Source organism: Bufo bufo, chromosome 5 (genome assembly GCF_905171765.1).
Source record: "Bufo bufo chromosome 5, aBufBuf1.1, whole genome shotgun sequence".
Lineage (NCBI taxonomy): Eukaryota > Metazoa > Chordata > Amphibia > Anura > Bufonidae > Bufo > Bufo bufo.
In genome coordinates, this window is record NC_053393.1 from 452,709,614 (window position 1) to 452,731,362 (window position 21,749).

A 21,749-nucleotide genomic window follows, 5' to 3' on the forward strand; every position below is an offset into this window, starting at 1 on the left:
GTCCTCTTAAACTGGATGAACCCTCATTATGAATTCGCCTGAGGCGGATGCCAATTTCTTAAACTAACCCCTTGCCACAGTAAAAACACACTTATTGCCCATGGCCCTTCCGCTGCCCCCCTCTTGCCCCTACCTGGTGCTGCCCGAGAGGATCGCCTCATTGGTGGTGCACCTCTGTGCATTCAGTAAAATATCATGGAAATAACCATTTATTATCGCTTCAATACACTCTCCATTACAAAGCAAATAATCACAACCTTCAAGGATATGACTGCAGAACACGGCTAGACAGGCGGCATGAACTTTCTACCCGAAGCGCAAGGTGGCGCTGTAGAACCGAAGCATCGGGCGGCGCACTGTGTTCCTCCTAGCCGCTGCTCGTCTGCTCGTGCGGCGCTTCCGCTCCGGCCGCTTCCTTCCGGTTGTCGCTCGCGTCCTCTGCAGCCATGCCTGAGCTCAGCAAAGAAGCCAAACAGCGCCTGCAAAAGGTGTTCAAGTGCGGGCAGTTCACGGTCCGCTGGGGATTCGTTCCCCTCGTCCTGTATTTAGGTCAGTAGTAATGTCCTAATTGTCCAGACGTTCTACTTAAAATGTCGCATCAGTGCGTTATTGAGTTCACCTTCTCAGCGTTACTTCTAGTGCAGAGAGACGTTTACCATACAGCCACAATTTGTGGCCCTGACAGTTCTGGCGCTGTAGCCTTGGTGCAATGGAAATGAATGGAGTGCGGCTCAAAAAAATTAAGCGGTGTTAGATTTATTTAGCCATTCGTGTGTTGTCACACTGCGACCCCATTGATTCCTATGGTAGCCCTGCTTTGGGTGCGCAATACATGTCCAGCCCAAAATTGCCCCATAAACGTACTGTAAAGTTACCGCACACCATGTGGATTTTTACGCGGAAAAGCTGATGTAAGGACGCTCTTTGTCCCCCGCAACTTTGGCTTTTACATTTTTTCAACGTTACAAAATGTTTAAAAAACCTTCAATGAAAATTGTCTGAAAAAACAAAAAACATTGTAGCCGTCACACGTGGATAACACCCAGTTATTAGCGTAGATTCTTGTCTGGCAAAAAACCGCAGCGTATTGTCTCATTCACACGTCAGTGATTCCCAGACACGTGCCCATTCATCTATTGTGTGTACTCACACATCCGTGTTTTAGCGCGGAAGCTTTTTCTTCTGTGTGGAAGTTGAACTGCCAGGAGGATTTGCAGTTTTTTAGGTGTGGATTTCACCCTTTTCAAAGCTAGTGTGCGCTTCAGTGAAACCGCATAAAATCCGCACTAAAAATGGCTTAGTGTTTTATTGGTGCAGAAATGCCCACGGAAATTTGTGCGAGGTTTTCATCCGTGTGCAGGCAGCCTTAGGCCGCTTTTACATCAGCATTTCCATTCTTCGGCTCATTTATAGGAGCAGAACAACGAAAATAACAGAAGTGTGTCTACGCTTTATTATGAGTCACGTCAAGGCTCTCTTAGGGTCCATTCACACATCCGTAACGGATCCGCGCGGACACAGCAATGTGCGTTCCGCATTTTGCGGACCGCACATCGCCAGCACTAATAGAATATGCCTATTCCAAAACCCACTTTTTAAGGACCAGTTCAGGTCTGAAGTCACTTTGTGGGGCCTACATAATAGAACCCCCCCCCCCCCCCCCCCCCCCATAAATGACCCCATTGTAGAAATTACACCCCTCAAGTTATTCAAAACTGATTTTGCAAACTTTGTCAACCCTTTAGGTGTTCCACAAGAATTAAAGGAAAATGGAGATTTCTAAATTTCACTTTTTTAGCAGGTTTTCCATTTCAATAAAAAAAAATACTTTAACACATCAAGCGTTAACAACCAAACAAAACTAAAATTTTTATTACCCTGATTCTGAGGTTTACAGAAACACCCCACATGTGGCCGTAAACTGATGTAAGGGCGCAGAAGAAAAGAAACGCCATATGGTTTTTGAAAGGCAGATTTTGCTGGACTGGTTTTTAGTTGCCATGTCCCATTTGAAGCCCCGCTGATGCACTCTTACAGTAGAAACTCCCAAAAAGTGACCCCATTTTAGAAACTAGGGTAATAAGGTGCCAGTTTTGTTGGTACCATTTTTGGGTACATAGAATTTTTTGATCATTCATTATTACACTTTATGGGGCAAGATTACCAAAAAATTGTTAATTTTGGCACAGTATTTATTTATTTTTACAGCGTTCACCTGAGGTCATGTGATATTTTTATAGAGCAGATCGTTACGGACGTGGCAATACCTAATATGTCTACTTTTTCTTATTTATTTAAGTTTTACACAATAATAGCATTTTTTAAACCCAAAAATGTTTGTCTCTCCATAGTCTGAGAGCCATAGCTTTTTTTATTTTAGGTAGGGTCTAATTTTTTGCAGAATGAGGTGTCTTTTTTTATTAGTCCTATTTTGGGGGACATATGCCTTTTTTGATCGCTTGATGTTACACTTTTTGTGATGTAAGGTGACAAAAATGTTTATTTGTTTTTTGGCACAGTTTGTATATTAAATTTTTTATGGTGTTCACCTGAGGGGGCATATCATGTGATATTTTTATAGAGCTGGTTGTTACGGATGCGGCGATACCTAATATGTATACTTTTTATTTATTTCATTTTTTTGAAAGAAAAAAAAGATTTTTAGTGTCTCAATGTTCGGCCTCATGCACACGACAGTGTTTTTTCACTGTCAGTGATTTGGCTTCAGTGGTCCGTGTCCGATTTTGCTTCAGTTGTGTTTCCTTGTGGCTTCCTTTTTATTTGTCTGACGGGAAAAAAAAAGAAAGGTTAATGAAAAGTGTAATTTTATTGCACCAAGGTCTTGTAGAAAAAAAACGGACGTGGACACAGATGACATACCAGTTGTGCATCAGTTTTTTTTTTGACGGACCCATTGACTTGAATGGGTCCGTCCTCCGTTTTCCACTGACAAGAATAGGACAGGTTATATTTTTTGGACGGACTGGAATCACGGATCATGGACGCGGAGAAAAAACTGAGGACTATCAGTTTTTTTTCACAGCTCCATAGAAATGAATGGGACCTCCGCTAAACTGTGAAAAATGACGAAACTGACGCGGATGCACACAACGGTCGTGTGCATGAGGCCTTCTGAGAACTATAGTTTTTTTTTATTTTTTGAGCAATTTTCTTATGTAGGGTCTCATTTTTTGCGGGATAAGGTGACTGTTTTATTGGTACCATTTTGTGGGACATATGCCTTTTTGATCACTTGGAGTTTGTGATGTAAGGTGACAAAAATTGATTTTTTTGACACAGTTATTATATTTTTTTTTATGGTGTTTATCAGATGGGGTGGATCATGTGATATATTTATAGAGCCGGTCGTTACGGACGCGCTGCGATACCTAATATGTGTGTCTTTCCTTATTTTTTTCTATTTTTATTATGAAATCTGAGGAAAGGGGTGTTTTTTTTTTTTTTTTGTTTTTTTTTTACTTGAAACTTTTTATTTATTAAAAACTTTTATCTTTTTTTTTTTTATAACTTTATTTCTGTCCCACTCTGGGACTTCAACTTTTAGTGGTCTGATCCCCTCTGCAATGCGTTACAATACATCTGTATTGTAATGCATTGCCTGTTAGCAGTGATGGTCAATTCGCAGTGTTCACCAGCGAACACATGCAGGCTGCCATCTTGACTCACCCGTCCGGCAATGCACAGGTAAGCCCTTATCTGTACCTGTGCCGGGAGCCGGTCTGAAATCAAATGTGGTCACCGGAAGCAGGCAGTTCCGAGAACAGCCCGATGAAGGCACCCGGCGGCTGTTCTCGGAACTGCCTGCTCCCGGTGACCACATTTGATTTTAGACTGGCTCCCGGCACAGGTAAGGGCTTACCTGTGCATTGCCGGATGGGTGAGTCAAGATGGCAGTCTGCATGTGTTCGCTGGCAAACACTGCGAACTGGCCATCATTGCCTGTTAGTGTATGACACTGAGTAATAGGCCTCCTGCACACGACCGTTGTGTGCACCCGTGGCCGTTGTGCCGTTTTCCGTTTTTTTTCGCGGACCCATTGACTTTCAATGGGTCCGTGGAAAAATCGGAAAATGCAACGTTTTGCAGCCGCATCCGTGATCCGTGTTTCCTGGCCGTGAAAAAAATATGACCTGTCCTATTTTTTTCACGGCCAACGGTTCACGGACCCATTCAAGTCAATGGGTCTGTGAAAGAACACGGATGCACACAAGATTGGCATCCGTGTCCGTGGCCGTAGGTTACTTTATATACAGACGGATCCGAAGATCCGTCTGCATAAAGCTTTTTCATAGCTGAGTTTTCACTTCGTAAAAACTCAGAACCGACAGTATATTCTAACACAGAGGCGTTCCCATGGTGATGGGGACGCTTCAGGTTAGAATATACTAAAAGAACTGTGTACATGACTGCCCCCTGCTGCCTGGCAGGTTCTGCCAGGCAGCAGGGGGCAGCCCCCCCCCCTGTAGTTGACACATTGGTGGCCAGTTGGCCCCCCCCCTGTAGTTAACACATTGGTGGCCAGTGCGGCCGGCCCCCCCCCCCCTCCCTTGTAGTTAACTCATTGGTGGCCAGTGGGCCCCCCCCCCCTGTAGTTAACACATTGGTGGCCAGTGCGGCCGCCCCCCCCCCCTCCCTCCCCTGTAGTTAACTCGTTGGTGGCCAGTGGGCCCCCCTCCCTCCCCTGTAGTTAACTCGTTGGTGGCCAGTGGGCCCTCTCCCCTCCCTCCCCCTCCTAATTTAAATCTCCCCCCCTATCATTGGTGGCAGCGGAGAGTACCGATCGGAGTCCCAGTTTAATCGCTGGGGCTCCGATCGGTAACGATGGCAACCAGGACGCTACTGCTGTCCCGGTTGCCATGGTTACTTAGCAATTTGTAGAACCATTATACTTACCTGCGAGCTGCGATCTCTGCGTCCGGCCGGGAGCTCCTCCTACTGGTAAGTGACAGACCCACGGACGAAAAACGGTCACGGATCATGGAAAAACGGGACCCGTTTTTGCGGACCGCAAAAAAATACGGTCGTGTGCAGGAGGCCATACACTAACAGGTTGCCTAGGAGACCCAGCCTGAGGCTGGATCTCCTGGGCACCCGTTGAAGGCAGGTCCCGATGCCGTGCAAGGCATTGGGCAGCCTCTGCACGGCATCGTGCTGCCTTATGACCCATCGGATCCCCGCCACAGCAGCGCGGGGACTCGATGGGCTCCCTCACCCGCAGCAAACCCCTTCTATGTCATGGTCAGCACTGACCGACCGTGGCATAGAAGGAGTTAATCTGCTGGCATCGTTGTAAACAGCTATGCCGGCGGATACAGCAGGGGCCCGGCTACTAGGGACTGCCGGACCCCTGCAGTGATCGGGCGGGCATCGGTGATCACCATGACATACTATTACGTCAAAATGCGGAAAGTCACTGACTTCCATGAGGTAATAGTACGTCACATGTTGGGAAGGGGTTAATAGCTTCATGCATTCCCCATGTAATAAGTATTCTGGAGCCTCTAGTCTTATGTCTGTATGTTGTGCCATTCCTTTATTATTTGCACTAGAAGTTATGAATGAATTGCTAGCAGTCTGCAGTAAGGGTACAGAGGGGAGGTAACCAGTTGGGGGTGTGTACCTGCACAGTCTGACTCTATCCAATCAGTGCTGCCGTTGTCAGACTGTGCATGGACATCCCCCCAACTGGTTACCTCCCCTCTGTACCCTTACTGAATAATAGCAATTTACTCATAACTTCTAGTAGAAATAATAAAGGAATGGCACAACATACAGACATAAGAATAGAGGCTCCAGAATAGTTATTACATGGGGAATGCATGGAGCTATTAAAACAGACATGTGAGGAGCGGTGAGAGGTTCTCTTTAATTCAACAGCATATCATACAGTAAGACTAGTATCACACTGGTGTTTCAGAGCTCTGGTATGCTGTTCCCTGCCGGAGCTCCCTGTGTCCGGCATTGCTGTATGCTACCTGATGCCTGCCGGCCTCATTAACTATAATAGGGACAGGCAGAGATCTGGGCGCAACCCCGCAAATATACAAAGAATCAGATGTCCGGCTGATTATTGGCATATTTGCTGGGTTGCGGGTGGATTTCCACCAGTCCCTATTATAGTTAATGGAGCCGGTGGGCTATTCAGGCAGCTGCGGCAGGGAACGGCTTACCAGAGCTCTCAAACACTAGTGTGAAACAAGTGAATTGTCTGTACCGCTGTTTATAAGGCTACTTTCACACTCGCGTTTTGGGAGGATCCGTCATGGATCTGCAAAAACGGATCTGTTACAATAATACAACCACATGCATCCGTCATGAGCGGATCCGTTTGTATTATCTGTAACATTGCCGAGACGGATCCGTCATGAACTCCATTGAAAGTCAATGGGAGACGGATCTGGAGACGGAACTGATGCAAACTGAGCGGATCCTTTTCCATTCAGAATGCATTAGGGCAAAGCTGATCCGTGTTGGACCGCTTGTGAGAGCCCTGAACGGACCTCACAAACGGAAACCAAAACGCCAGTGTGAAAGTAACCCAACATGTAATTTACAAATATAGCAGGGGAGGGAAAAAATCCCGGAGTGCTTCTTTAAAAATCAGCAAATTATTTTTGGGGGTTTTGCTGTTTTAGATTGCTGGAGTTTTCAGTTTGAAAAGGTGATACTACTACTTTCAGTCTGCCTTTCTGGTGTTCAGTATTGTCTTGTTTAAACCGTAAACTCCCAGCATACCCAAGACTAGGGCTGAAACGATTACTTGTATTAATTGATTAGCTAGACACAAAAACATCATTGATGCAAATTTTTTGCATCGATGATTCGTTTGTGCCATGTGACCACAGAGTGTGAGTGAAGAGCTTGCGGTTACTCGTGCTCCGTGGTAACCCGCCTGCCCGCACATTGCTGGATCCTTACACACATCGTCAGTACATAGTGCACGTAAGCGCGAACTACGACCTGATGCTGTGTGACGTCAGGTCCCAGTGCAGCGCGTGAAGAAGAGGGTGGAAAGGTATGTATTTTCCCCTACAGGAAAGGTAAGTATTTTAGTTCACTGGTGCTGCGGCTGGGCACTGATGGCTAGGAGGGGGTGTGGGAGGACTGATGGCAGGGGGGGCAGCTGGTGGATTTGGGGGAGCAGCTGGTGGCATTGGAAGGGGAACTGGTGGCACTGCTGGAGGAACTAATTGCATTGGAGGGGAATCTGGAGGGGGGCAACTGATGACACTGGGGAAGGAACTAATGGCACTGGATGGGAAGGGGAGCTGATGGCACTGGGAAGGGGGGGAGACTGATGGAAGGGGGACTGATGAGCTTTTATAGGAAATGTTATTTTAATTATTTTTTTCTTATTAGAGTACTCGATTAAATGGTAGAATACTTGATTACTAAAGTAATTGATAGCTGCAGTCCTACCCAAGACAATGATAAAAAGAGTTGTCAAGACGTATTATTCTGGAAAGGGGGTTACAAAGTTTATTTATTACGCACTAATGTATTCCGCAGCACTTTAAAACGGAACTGCCGTTTCTTTTTTATTTCTTTTTTTGCTAATGTGTAGGAACAGTAACGGGGAACATTTTTGTAATATACTTTATTTAGGGAAAACGTTTATTTTTAGTAGAAAACTGGGGCTGAAATGTCTCTTGTGAATGAGAAGCCAGGTCAGACGAGGGTTCTATAGTCAATGTTCAGTGGGGTTGGGACTGTCCCTAAATCTTACTCTGTAGGACAGAGTATCGGTTTCTTGCCCAGTAAGAGAGTTGCCTGTATCGCTATTTATAAGATGTACTTTACAGACGGATGGGGAACACTTTTCCCGGATTACTTCTTTAATAAAGAAATATTATGACACCTCAGCAAATTCATTTCTGGGTATTTCTTCATTATTTTTTTTTTTCGCCACCCAGAACTGGATTTCCGAGGTTTCGTTTGAAAAGGCGATAATATTCTCAATTTGCCTTTCACTCCTGGCATATGATTGTTCAATATCCCCATGTGGAGTGTCACACTTGTTCCCAAAATTAGGCCTTGTTCAAATGGCTGTTCCCGTTTACCTCTGCAAAAAAAACGGATGCATGTCAATCCATGTTGACAACCGTATCTTGTCTGCGAGCATGTTATTTTTATTTTTTTCCTTTTCCATGCACTTGACTGAATGATATTTGGATAGAAAACAGACAAGAATAGGGTATGCTGCTAGGTTCTCTGCACAGTCCAACAGTCTGTGCGGAAAAATGGACGTGCAAATTCAACCATTGACTTTAACCTGTCCGTGCACAGTCTGTTGTGCACTCAGATAAAAAATACACAAGTCTGAATCAGGCCCTAATGTAGCGTCTCATGACAGACCAGTCATTTGTTAAAGGGGTTGTTCGGGTTCAGAGCTGAACTGAGCTGAACCCGGACATACCTCCATTTTCACCTAGGCAGCCCCCCTAACTTTGCGCAGGGCAAAGGCATTTTTTGGAGATCCGGTGACTTACTAGGGCTCTCCATGGGGCTGCCAGGATGCCCGGTGACGTCACCGGCACTGATTGGCAGGCTTTAGCCAGTAAAACGGCTAGTGCAGCGCTAAAGCCTGCCCATCAGAACCGTTGACATCACCAAACACACTGCCGGGCGAAAGCTTCCGCCCGGCAGTGTGTGATTGTAAACAAAAGAGCCCGCGCCCTTCGCAATTATTAGCGCAGGGCAAAGGAGAGCATCGGAGCATGAACTGCGCCGATGCTCAAGTCAGGGGGTCTGCCGGGGTGAAATTATGGGTATCTCCGGGTTCAGCTCTGAACCCAGACAACCCCTTTAAGGTTTTGTCTTTTCTGTAGGCCGGACACAGGGTGAACCCCTGATAAATATGTTGGAGCAGGCATTGTGACAAGGTAAAGCCTCGTGTCGTGTACAACACATTTATTATATCATTCTAAAATGTCTGGGCCAATTGGCGACATCAAACTGGATAATAAAATGGTAATGGATCCCAGAACATCCGGACATGCCTGTTTTAATAGCTTCATGCATTAGCTACAGTGTGGAGCCCCGCTCTGACCGGATCACACAGAATTATCATGTTTTATAATGCTGTGTAAACCTGAGAGTGCTGTACTGTGTAAACCTGAGTCATGTACTGTGTTACACTGACAGCATTATGTCAGTGTAATTCAGCAGATTTCTGGACTCTATAAGGCCCCTTTCACACGGGCGAGTATTCCGCGCAGATGCGATGCGTGAGGTGAACGCATTGCACCCGCACTGAATACCGACCCATTCATTTCTTTAGGGCTGTTCACATGAGCGGTGATTTTCACGCATCACTTGTGTGTTGCGTGAAAATCGCAGCATGTTTTATATTCTGCGTTTTTCACGCAACGCAGGCCCATAGAAGTGAATGGGGTTGCAAGCAAGTGCGGATGCGGTGCGATTTTCACGCACGATTGCTAGGAGACGATCGGGATGGAGACCCGATCATTATTATTTTCCCTTATAACATGGTTATAAGGGAAAATAATAGCATTCTGAATACAGAATACATAGTAAAACATCGCTGGAGGGGTTAAAAAAATAAAAATGTAACTCACCTTAGTCCACTTGATCATGTAGCCCGGCATCTCCTTCTGTCTTCATCTGATCTCTGTGCAGCAATAGGACCTGTGGTGACGTCACTTCGGTCATCACATGATCTTTTACCATGGTGATGGATCATGTGATGACCGGAATGACATCACCACAGGTCCTGTTGCTGCACAGAGATCAGATGAAGACAGAAGGAGATGCCGGGCTACGCGATCAAGTGGACTAAGGTGAGTTAAATTATTAGTTTTTTTAACCCCTCCAGCGCTGTTTTACTATGTATTCTGTATTCAGAATGCTATTATTTTCCCTTATAACCATGTTATAAAGGAAAATAATTCAATCTACAGAACACCGATCCCAAGCTCGAACTTCTGTGAAGAAGTTCGGGTTTGGGTACTAAACATGCGCGATTTTTCTCACGCGAGTGCAAAACGCATTACAATGTTTTGTACTCGCGCGGAAAAATCGCGGGTGTTCCCGTAACGCACCCGCACATTTTCCCGCAATGCCCGTCTGAAAGAGGCCTAAGGGTTCCACAGCATTGTAAATCATTGTAATACAGCGCGATCCTGTAAGAGGAGAGGAGGTCAGAACGAGACTTCGCACTGACACGCTGAGAGTTTCACGCACTGAACTCGCTCGTGTGTGTCTGGCCTAAGAGACATAAGGTAAATGAGGATCTGTGAGCCCGTAAGACAGCTTTGTAAAACTCCAAGATGGTAATACCGCTGTGTATACAAGTCCTGTCGGGTGCTACTGTGCGCTGCCGAGGTCCCGTCCAGCCCCATTCACTATAATGAGGACCAGCTGAGATCCGGCCACAACCTGGCAAATTTGCCGAGGAGCGGCCGGACAAGTACCGCTGCGCGCAGTAGTTTTCGCCCGGCCGTTCCTCAGAATATTTGCTGGGTTTCGGCTGGATCACCGTTGGTCCCTATTATAGCGAGCGGGGCCGGACAGAAGCTCGGTAGTGCGCAGTATCCACGGATCGGTCAGGCTTTTCCCTACTGGATCTGTTTTAACGCAAATGTGAAACAGACCTAAATGCTTCATATACTAGATTTTCTAGGATCTTGTAAATATGACTTTAGCATTCAGACCCCTTATTATCGCAGCATTTTTTCTTAGGGCCACTCTATTTTTGGAATGAACTTTTTTCTTTCTTAATTCTGACACCTTTTGAAACCATGTTATACTTTTTATTCTTACCATCTCAGAGTATCTCTGTATTGCTGTTTCATTATATCAGTTTCACTTGGGGCCGAGTAACGGGAATTGAGATACTCTTGGTACATAGAGGTGCAGGGGCTGCCTCCCATGATGAAGTTCTGACGGGAATATTCCACTGACACGGTTAGGGAGGAACGTGTGGTGCCTGAAGGATTGTGTAACACAGTAGGAGACTTCCAGCGCTTTGTGGTTATTAAAAATAGTATATGTCACAATGTTATCCTTTCATCTCTGCTAGCTGGAGAAATCCTTAAAAGGAGGAAATGAGTGCGACTCCGTCCAATTAGTCTTTTTCCTCAGACGGAAGTATATGCTCTTTTCTAGGTATTTTATACATCAAAATACACCAATAAACGTTGACATCATTGCCGTTCAAAAGGGATCCCCAAAGACTGACACTAAAAAAAAAGTACTTTATTTCCACACAGTGGACAGTTCACACTTTCATGTGGTTGAGGTGCCCTTTCTTAATGATTTCCTTTGGCGTGAATGTGTTCAGTCTTTACAGTACAGGATCCTTCTTTCTTCTCAGAGAGAGTCGTCACTCCCCAATATCAGAAGGCTGATATTCCTTTACTGTGTATGGACGTTGGGAGTCCTCGATGTTTAGTTAGTCCTCAGAAGAATGGGTTACAAAATCCAATGAGTAGTGCTATGTTTTCTGCACCATCTTTTTGACTACAAAAACTAAAGTTCCCTCCATAAGGGAGTTCTCCTCCTCCAAGATCTTGTAAGGCAGGAATGCTGGGTAGGGAGGGAGCTTCCATCTCGACCAGAATTTCCTCTGCCAGTCCTAGACACACACCCCTCACTATGTTTGGTATATCAGCTAGCTGGGGTTGGTAGCATGTATACTACCCAGGCAGACAAGAACCCTATGGAAAGCTAAAACACTTCAAACACACGGAAAAGTTTATAAGGTCCTAGCAATTAGAAGCTTCCAGCATGTTATAGAGGTCGATAGGAAATTTTCAGGCCCTTTTCACACGAGCGAGTTTTCCACGCGGGTGCAATGCGTGACGTGAACGCATAGGACCCGCACTGAATCCTGACCCATTCATTTCAATGGGTCTGTGTACATGAGCGTTTTTATTTTTCACACATCAGTTCTGCGTCGCAGACAAAACTGAACTTGCTGGAAAAATGGTGCGAGTTTCCCTGAACGCATCCAGGCCTAATCCGTCACGCTCGCGTGAAAGAGGCCTCAGACACCCCATCAACCAGATTTGGGACGCCTTCCTCCTCCATGCACTTAAAATAAAGAGTTTTTACGCCATGTTTGCCACAAAATTGAAAGTGGGAGGATGGAATTGCCTATAACTTAAAGCTCATGACCACGAAACATGGATACCGCCGTGTGCATTCTGTATTTTACAGAATGGCCAGTCCCTAATATAACCGTATTAAACTGTTATTTATATTACAGGACATGTTCTATTTTTTTGGCGCAATGGCCATGAAGACATACAGACACGCTGAGTCATTTCTGTTTTTTTGGCAGCCCCATTAAAGTGAATGATTCAGCAAACGGAATGGACATGGAAAAAAATATGTTCGTGGACATGAGCCCTTAGATAGAATTCTTAATACTAAAGAAGAAAATGGCACAAATTGTGGCTTAGATTTAATATTTTGAGTTTAGGACAGTCCAGAATGCATCAGAATTATTAAAGGGGTTGTCCAGGTTCAGAGCTGAACCCCAGACATATCCCTTTCTTCCCCCACTCAGCCCCTCTGACATAAGCATCGGAGCATTTCTTTTTTTGTTTATATTTTTATACTGCTAGGCGGAGGCTTCAGCCTAGCAGTGTTTCTGGTGACGACCCAGGCACTGATTGGCGGCTTTTAGTGCTGCCCTAGCCGTTTTACAGGCTAGGGCAGCGCTAAAGCCTGCTCATCAGTGCCTGGGATGTCACTGGAAATACTGCTAGGCGGAAGCCTAGCTTACCCATGGTGAGCCTGGTACGTCACTCGATCTCCAGAAAAAGCCCTTGCCCTAATTGCTAGGGCAGCACTAAAACCCGCCCATCAGTGCCTGGGAAGTCACCGGAAACACTGCTAGGCGAAAGCCTCCGCCTAGCAGTATAAAAATGTAAGCAAAAAAGCCCACGAAAGGCTCCGATGCTCATGTCAGAGGGGAAGAAGGGGATATGTCAGCTATGAACCCGGACAACCCCTTTAGGAGGCGTGTGCCTTTTAATAAACTTGATGCAAATTGCTCTTTTTTTTTTTTTTAGACTACCATGTGAGACAACACTGTTGCTAAATGTGGGCTTTCGTTTTATGAAACCCCATCACTATATATTTTTTGTCTTTTAGGATTTAAAAGGGGAGCTGACCCCGGAATGCCTGAACCCACCATACTAAGGTAACTGTATTACAGAGAAGTAAATGGTCACATTGCAATATTTGCAAATGCTTTTTCAAAGGTTTTCATAAGATTGCGTGCTAACTAATTAAAGAGAAAGATCCCAGAGAGAAGGATCGAAACGTTGCTGTCTGGTAAATAAAGTACTATTTTTTCATTTTACGCTTTGGAAGTGCTGCGGAATTTCTTTTTGTTATATGCCTTGGAGGGGGACCGCCTCCATAGCCGCTTGCACTCCGCTGACATTGTTTGTCGCAGTGCGGCTCCTGTTGCCTTTTCTTAATTAAAGAGACCCCATATTGGGAAAACTGAGGTATTCCCATCTCAAGCATTTATACCATATCCACAGAGAACCCCCACCGAGCGAGAACGTGGAGGTCCCCTGACTCCCATTTGTGAGTGCAAATCAGCCAATTGTTGTATCGGCTTGACTCGAGAGGAGTGCAGCTTTTCCCATTGCATCCGGAAAAGGCCAAGCAAGCCCTCCATCAATCTCCATTAATCATAGGGATAACAAGCGTCTGTTGATGGCCAAGTTGAATCGGTGAGCAGGATCCCCACCTGTTAGACATTTATGGCATATTCTGGGGAATGCCTTAAATTTTTTAGATGGGAATACCCCTTTAATAACTCAGTAAATTTCCCCTCCATCAAAAATGATCACAGCTAGGTAGACTTTCTTCGAAACTTTCTGTTTTAAGAGTCCCGCAGCGTCACGTGACCCCACACAGCCAGTGGGCGCTAGGAGGTCGGGGACTGTAAAATGAGTTCCCTCTTGTTTTCATATTTCTTCCCACATAGTTTTAATGTGAGTAATTTTAGAAGTTTATCTGTGTGTTAAATGAAACTGTATATGTAGAACGAAACATATCCTTATTTATCCTATGATTTTTTTTAATTATTTTCAGCAATTTGCAGAAGACATTTATTTGCATTTGAAACTTCCTCAATTGCCTTCCCATAGGTTTCCATTGGAGGTTTCCCTGACCGCTTTTTTTTCCTTGCAAATTCTACTTCTAACAATAGCGCTCACTGTCATTGAGGATGTTACACAATGCACATTCAATATGATGTCCCTTTTAAGTGAAAACTCATCTATTTCACAAGATGCTAACAAATAATGGTCAATATGCTAAACATAGTTTACTTCAGATTTTCCATTTACAAGTTTAAGTTCTGGTTGCGGTTAAAGGGTTATTCCCATCTTGCTAGGAGATGCAATCATTATATAATTGGTGGGGGGCCAACCTCTGGGACCCCTTCCAGCCCTAAGAATGAAGGGTCTTAGTTTTTTTCCTGCACAGCAGCTCTCCTATCCTTCCATGGACTGCAGCAAGACCACATTCACATGAATACAGCTGTGCAGCAGTCTGCCCGAAAAATGAGTGGAAGCTCTTCGGGGATGCGTCATTTAAAGGGGTTTTCCAAGATTCTGATATTTGTGACCTATTCTCTGGATGGGTCGTCAATATCAGATTACCAGGGGTCTGGAGTGTCGGAACTCAGCCGATCTGATATCGAGGATAGGTTATTAATAACAATCTCGGAAAACCCCTTTAAGTTGTTATAATTCAGTAAGTGGGTTTGCAGTCCTCTGTAAAATTGCAGTTTCCAAAGTTAGTAAAGGGCACAGTGGGAACTTTGAAGGCGAGGGGGTCACATATATAGACTGCTCCTCCAGCAGTGAAAATATCATCCAAAATTCTTAAAGGGGGTCTGTCAGCAGTTCTGACCATGCTAAACTGTTGACATCACTAGGTAGGGGCTGTGGAGAGCAGTACAAACTTACCTGCTTATTTTCAGGATTAGTGGGAAAATGAAGTTTGATTCTGCCAGATTCTGCTCTTTAAATGGGGTATTCTCACCTGGGACATATATGGCATATCCACAGGATAAGCCATGAATGTCTGATAAGTGTGGGTCCCACCCTTGAGACCTGCTCCTGTTTCAGTACAGTCTTGTTGCACTTGGCTTGGAATGGATCAGTGGTCGCACATAATTGCCTCTCCATTCACTTCAAACGCAATTCCATAAATACCGGAGTGCTCAAGATGGACCTTCACCGTGAAGTGCTCTCTGCATTGAGCTGGATCACAGCCCCTCCCCTCTGCTCTGAGTGACAGCTGCATCATCCAACCAGGAGATGACTAAAGCAGTCACTCAGCAGGGGAGGGGCTATGAAGTAATCGGAGAGCACTTCACAGTGAAGCTCCACCTACAATGCGCAGGAGCAGAAGTTCACAGAATAAGACCTCATGTTTTGTGGTCCATAAACTGTGGATCTGCAAAATACAGATCCTGGCCGTGTGCATGCCGCCATTTTCTTTAGCTCCTGTAGAAATGTCCTATACTTGTCTGCAAAACAGAGAAGAATAGGACATGTTTTATCTTTTTTGTAGGCCAGTGGAATAGACAAATGGAGGCTTAATGGGTCTGGTCGAAATTGCTGCCGTAGTTGGAAGCGCCATTCTGCAATGGGGAACTACATTTCTGGTTTAGGGCTCATGCACGAACGTATTTTTTTCCGTGTCTGCTCTGTTTTTTTTTTTTCTTTTGCGGCTTGTATGTGGAACCATGCACTTCAATGGGTCCACCAAAAAAACAAAAAACGGAAATGGCTGTTCAGCAAAAAAGATAAAACATGTCCTATTCTTGCCTGTTTTGCAGACAAGGATAGGCATTGTTGCAATGGATCTGCAAAAAAAAAAAAAACGGATGCAGTATGGATGTCATAGGTATTTTTTGCGGACCGCAAAATACATATGGTTGTGTGCATGAGACCTTATCCTTGAAAAACTACAGCAAGGATAAGGTTTGATGAAAACATCTTTTTTTTTTCTTTCTTTTTTTTAAATAAATAGTAGCAGTAGCATTTAAAATAGTTCTCTGGAAAAAATTCCGTATTTCACAAGGAATTTTGCTCTTATCAGCCATTCAGTGTTGTCCATCAGTGGGATTAATGGGCAGGAAGTGTGTGGGACTTGAACTCCCTCCATATTAATAAATTTATCTCCAACATCCTCTGACCTTTTGCCATTGTCTTCTACAACTGAATGAAGCGGCTACTTGAATGTGGCTAAGCTGCAGTACCGGGCACAGCCACCAACACATGCATGGCGTGCGTCGTCAGCAGTGCAGCTGCTTGTTTGGGCACTCCACCGATAAGGCATTAATGACCTATCCACAGATATCAAGATTAAATTTAGCTAAACCTACATTATGAGTGCTTTCCTAATATACATCTATTGAAATTAGCCATGGTTTCTTTTCTTTTTTACTTTTGTGTATTGAGGGGGATTGTACCTCGAGTACAGGAGATAATAGAAGCCTAGAACAGACCTGTGTGTTCTCCCTATTTCAGTTATTCCCCCTCTCCTATTCTGATCCTGTGCTTGACCGTTCCCACTACTAATCCATCAGCCGTAGTTCCCGATCTGGTCTTCGCACCACAAACGATGGACCATGTCAATTTTCTGGCAAACCAGCACTGGAAATGGTTTTTATTAGGATTCCAGAATGAAGGCATTTGACAGCACTAGATTTTAGGTTTATAAGGCAGCTTTGGAATATACCCTTAAAGGGGTTCTCCAGGAATGATTTCAAATGGCTGCCAACAACCTGTCCTAGAATGTGAGCAGGACTGGTTGGTTGTCTCCACTGGGAGAGCTGCTCTACAACAGATGGTAATGATGTGATCCTGCCTACTATATGCCATCATGGCTGAGCAGCCTGACAAGAAAACTCACCAATATGTAGTAGGTGCCAGAGCATAGTGTGTAGTAAGGCCTCCCCCCAGGAAGCTGTGAAAGTGGTAGCAACCAGTTCTGCTTACATAATCGGACAGGTTGATGGCAGCCATTTTATATTGTTACTGGAGAACCCCTTTAAGCCCATTTCACCAGTGCCATTATTATAATGACTAGGGAATTTTAAAAGCAAGCCGCGTTTTCTGCAATGAAAAGGGAACCTCCACGTGTCATTTTCTTTCAGTCAGGAGCCGGTTAGTATGGCAGGATTTACATCATTGTTGCTGAGGAAGGCTGTTTTCTAGAAAACCCCAAAATGAGAAGTCAATGGAATCCCTCCTTTCGTCACAACCTAAAGAGAAGTAATGGGAAACTTGATGTAACTGTGTTGGCTGACTTCCATACTATGTAATAGTATTGCATTGTACTCGGTGAAAGCAAATAACCAAATGACTTTACGGAAGCTTCACATTTGCTTGTGTAGTATCGTGCATTGACGTTATTTCCTTAACAAACTTTTCTTGCATTATAGTCTAGATGTATTCTGTCAATGGAGAGGAGCTGTTGTAAACTTGCAGCACTCCCCCTTTCCCTTCTCTTTATTTTACTGTAAACGGCAGCCTGTAGTCTTCTGATGGTGCACGGAATTTAGAAGTGAAGTTTAGACCGAAGTGATGTTTGTAGAACATGGACCATGCAGAAATCAACTTCATCCTATTGTGCAGAAATCATTTAGCCCCAGCCTAAGAATGTATAGGTTTTTATTTTTGTCTAAAGATGTTCTCATCACATTCATGGTGTTTGCCGTACATCCACGGAACGCCCCAATAAGTACCCTTACCTACAGTAAGACCAGACATATGCTGAAAGTGTGCTTTTGGCATATGTTCCCACAGTATGCATTGCCAGTCAGTGATGTTTGCAACTACTGAACACAATAGGCCATATGTACGAGGGGTGTTCAATAAGTTATCTACCCTAATATGAAAACAAATTTTCTTAGATAGTTGAATTTACTACTTTTCAACACACTTATTCCACTTCGCTTCCAGTGATCGGATGCCCTCAGAATAGAAGAAGACTTCTTGCTGTTGCAGGAGCCCTGCTACCGCCTTTTTGACTGCATTATCATCAAGGAATCATTGACCATAGGGGTGGGCGATATAGCCTAAAATTTATATGGCAATATAATTTTAAGCATGTGCGATATATATCGCAATATATTCTATATTTCAGGGGGGGGGGGTGTTAAACTTTTTTACTTTTTATTTAATAACTATTATCCTCCTTAGGGGCTAGAACCCTTGTCCTATTCACCCTAATAGAGCTCTATTAGGGTGAATAGGACTTCACACTCTCCCTGCTGCCCTGTGCACACAGCAGCAGGGAGCTTACTATGGCAGCCAGGGCTTGAATAGCGTCCTGGCTGCCATGGTAACCGATCGGAGCCCCAGGATTAAACTGCTGGGGCTCCAATCAGAAGCTGCCACCCTGGGGCCACTGCCACCAATGATTTAATCGTGTGGAGGGGGGTGGGCGCAATTAATATAATAATTAAAAGATGGGGAATAGAAGCGAGGGACTGTGGCCACTGCGCCACCAATGAATATAGTTAATATGCCTGAATACAAACGTAGGCTGCATGTGCTGGCTTTTATTACTGTGCACCGTGATCCACCACAACTAACCCCTCAGGGGCATATTAACTATATTCATTGGTGGCGCAGTGGCCACAGTCCCTCCCCTCCTTCTCCTCCTCTCTGTTCTCATTGGTGGCGCAGTGGCCACAGTCCCTCCCCTCCTCCTCATAGTCTGTTCTCATTGGTGGTCAGCGGCAGCTGCATACAGTGGGGAGGGCTCACTTCTCCACTGTGCCGACTCAGGATAACATGGTGCATGCCGAAAGCAGCGCATGCCATGTTCTACTGCGATATGGCGATATAAACGAAATATCTATCGTTGACCAAATTTATATTGCATATCGTCTATATCGCCCACCCCTAATTGACCACATAGAAATTTCTTCAGGTTCCAAAAGAGAAAGTAATCACTGGGAGCCAGGTCTGGACTGTAGTGTGGATGGTTAAGCTCCATGAACCATTCCCTGATGGCAGCTTTCGATTTGGGAGACTTGTGAGCTGGCGCATGTCGTGAAGCATCAACACATCCGCCGATAGCATCCCTTGGCGTTTCTCTTTGATTGACATAATGCCTTCATTGTTGAAGCATAGGTGTCTCCAGTACTTGTTGTTTTGTATGGCATGAATTCTAGTAATAAAATGCCTTCTGTACCCCAATATACTTGCCATGACCACTGCATACACAATTACTTTGGCGTTGGTGACCCCTTGTGCTTCCATTTCATGGACTCTTGTTTGACCTCAGGATCATGGTGATGGACCTATGTTTTATCACCCATAATAATTTGAGAATAGAAGTCCCCTGAATTTTCTAAGCATGTCTAATTTCAAGTTTTTGGCTTGGGTATCAACATTCGTGCCACCCACTGGGACCTTTAACATCATCAAAATATCATGAGAAACCATGCCAACTGAAATTCCTAATTCATGTGCTATAGCACTGACTTTGACCCGACCATCTTCCAAAATAATTTCTTCCACTTTATGGCACATTTCCTCTGAAGACGCTCTGAACGTCTTTTTAAACGGCTTGGCCCAAAACTTTACTTAGTAGTAGGAAGGTGCACCATCACCATATACAGCAGTCATCCTTTCATGGGTTTCTTTAGGCTTCTTTTCTTCCTTTGTAAGGAATTTAACTGAACGAAGCTCCAAGTCCCTCACTTTCTTTGTAGACCCCACTGTACTGCACTTGCCATCCTGCCACTTCCAGTGTTTTCATCAGACTGAGCTGCTGCTGTGTGTGTTGCATGTCCAGACATGTCTCAGCCTGCACAGACAAGCTCCGCTTTCTAAGGCTACTTTCACACTCGTGTTTGGTGCGGATCCGTCATGAATCTGCGCAAATGCATCCTTTCAGATAATACAACAGTCTGTATCTGTTCAGAACAGATCCGTTTGTATTATATTTAACATAGCCAAAACTGATCCGTCTTGAACACCATTGAAAGTCAATGGGGGACGGATTCGTTTTCTCTTGTGCCATATTGTGTCATTGAAAAACGATCCATTTATCGCAGTTTCATCAGACGGACACCAAAGCGGAATGGAGGCGGAACAGAGCCAAACTGATGCATTCTGAGCGGATCCTTATCCATTCAGAATGCATTAAGGGCAAAACTGATCTGTTTTGGACCGCTTGTGAGATCCCTGAACAGATCTCAAAAACGGAAACGCAAACTGCAGTGTGAAAGTAGACTAACACTGACAGAATATGCTGGGGTAGATAACTTATTGAACATTCCTCGTATATAGAGCAAATGAGGTGTGAACAGAGCCTTCTATTTGTTTTTCTGCATTCTATATTGTAGCAGCTAAGCTGTTGTGATATGCAGAATGCCCCATGACATACTGTACAATTTCCAAAAATGAACATAATGTCATAAGGATCTCGCAGGGACAGGAATCAACCTGGTTGGGATTAGAGAGAAATCTCCAAAAAAAAGGTTTAAAAACACTAAGCAAATGATAATGTGTGTAAAGCGTTTCAGAGTATGTCATCGCTATATGTGAGTAATATAAATTAATAACAGGGGAAAAAAAATACAAAAAGCATAGATTCACCACATTGTAAAAACAAAAAAAATAAAAATGACCTAAACATTGCTAAAATTGCTGTTCTTTCCTCATCCCCCCCCCCCCAAAAAAACTGATTCAAAATCAATCAAAAAGTCATAGTTATGCCAATGTAGTATAAACAAGGCCTCGCATAAAAGTCTTTACTATGCAAAAGTAGTAAAATATTTTATTTTTTTATTAGTAGGGTCTTTCCCATTATTCATACATGCTATAACATGGGGTGAAAAACAGCAATTCATTGTGTATCCCATTGTGTATTCATTGTGTGAAATACAAGCTCTCGGAAGGTGAGGAATGAAAAAACAAAAAAATTAAATAAAAAAATTAAATAAAATGCTGCATTCTGAACACTAAGGGGCTAGATACCAAAGCAAAAAGTGGAGAGTTGTCATGTCGGGACCAGTGTCTCCTTTTCTTACAGCAGAGGCTTTACATGTTAACTTGTTCTCTTAGTGTTAGCTGTGCTTAAAAATGTACTATGTTGTGTTCCCTTCGCTTTCAGTTTATTATGGGGATGACGACACGGGCATCACAGCCGCCTGACATGTGAACGCAAAGTATTGAAGACGTAAAAGGAATGCAAGTGACCAAAGTACAGGCGATTCTGCTGTCCAGTGATATGACCAGAATCTGTGACGTCTCTTCGACCAGTTTATTTTCATGCAGTACAGTGTCCCATATGAAGCAACAGAAGTGTGAAGGCCTTGTCCGTACTATTTAAGCATTTGTTACTTGAAATGTTTTCTGTTGTACATACATGATCTCCTGCTGTACATTTTTTTCTACATTTATCAATGTGCATTGTATGGGAATTGTGTATTTCAATAAAGAAGTTTAATGTTGCGGGAATAATCCCTGGCCACACACACACAGACCTAGGGGGAGATTTGTAAGCTTCTTTGGCAGTTTTCTGGTATAAAAAAGTTATACATTTTGGCTAAAATTTGCAACTTATAAACGTTTCCAACCTCTTCACCTCTTTTGTAAAAAGTGGGTTGGAGCAGGGCCGGACCTCCGACGCATTTAACAGTATGTGTGCCAGAAAACTGGAACACACACCACCTGTAATCTCCTCCAGCTTCTGGCTGGGGT

The 21,749-nt window shown here is 44.2% G+C and overlaps 1 protein-coding gene across 1 annotated transcript; it reads left to right on the forward strand.

Moving 5' to 3' along the window:
* The first annotated feature begins 392 nt into the window (after positions 1 to 392).
* TOMM7 (translocase of outer mitochondrial membrane 7) lies at positions 393 to 21,506 on the forward strand. Its single transcript, XM_040433677.1, has 3 exons — positions 393 to 549; positions 13,144 to 13,192; positions 21,160 to 21,506. Exons 1-3 carry the CDS (start codon positions 447 to 449, stop codon positions 21,173 to 21,175), a joined length of 168 nt encoding a protein of 55 aa, XP_040289611.1. The 5' UTR covers positions 393 to 446; the 3' UTR covers positions 21,176 to 21,506.
* Positions 21,507 to 21,749: the final 243 nt, after the last annotated feature.

Excerpts from the sequence above, each read along its gene's own strand:
- TOMM7 (XM_040433677.1), top strand. The coding sequence starts at position 447 with ATGCCTGAGCTCAGCAAAGAAGCCAAACAGCGCCTGCAAAAGGTGTTC. Across the intron at positions 550-13,143 it reads TCCCCTCGTCCTGTATTTAG|GATTTAAAAGGGGAGCTGAC; the intron begins GTCAGTAGTAAT and ends TTTGTCTTTTAG.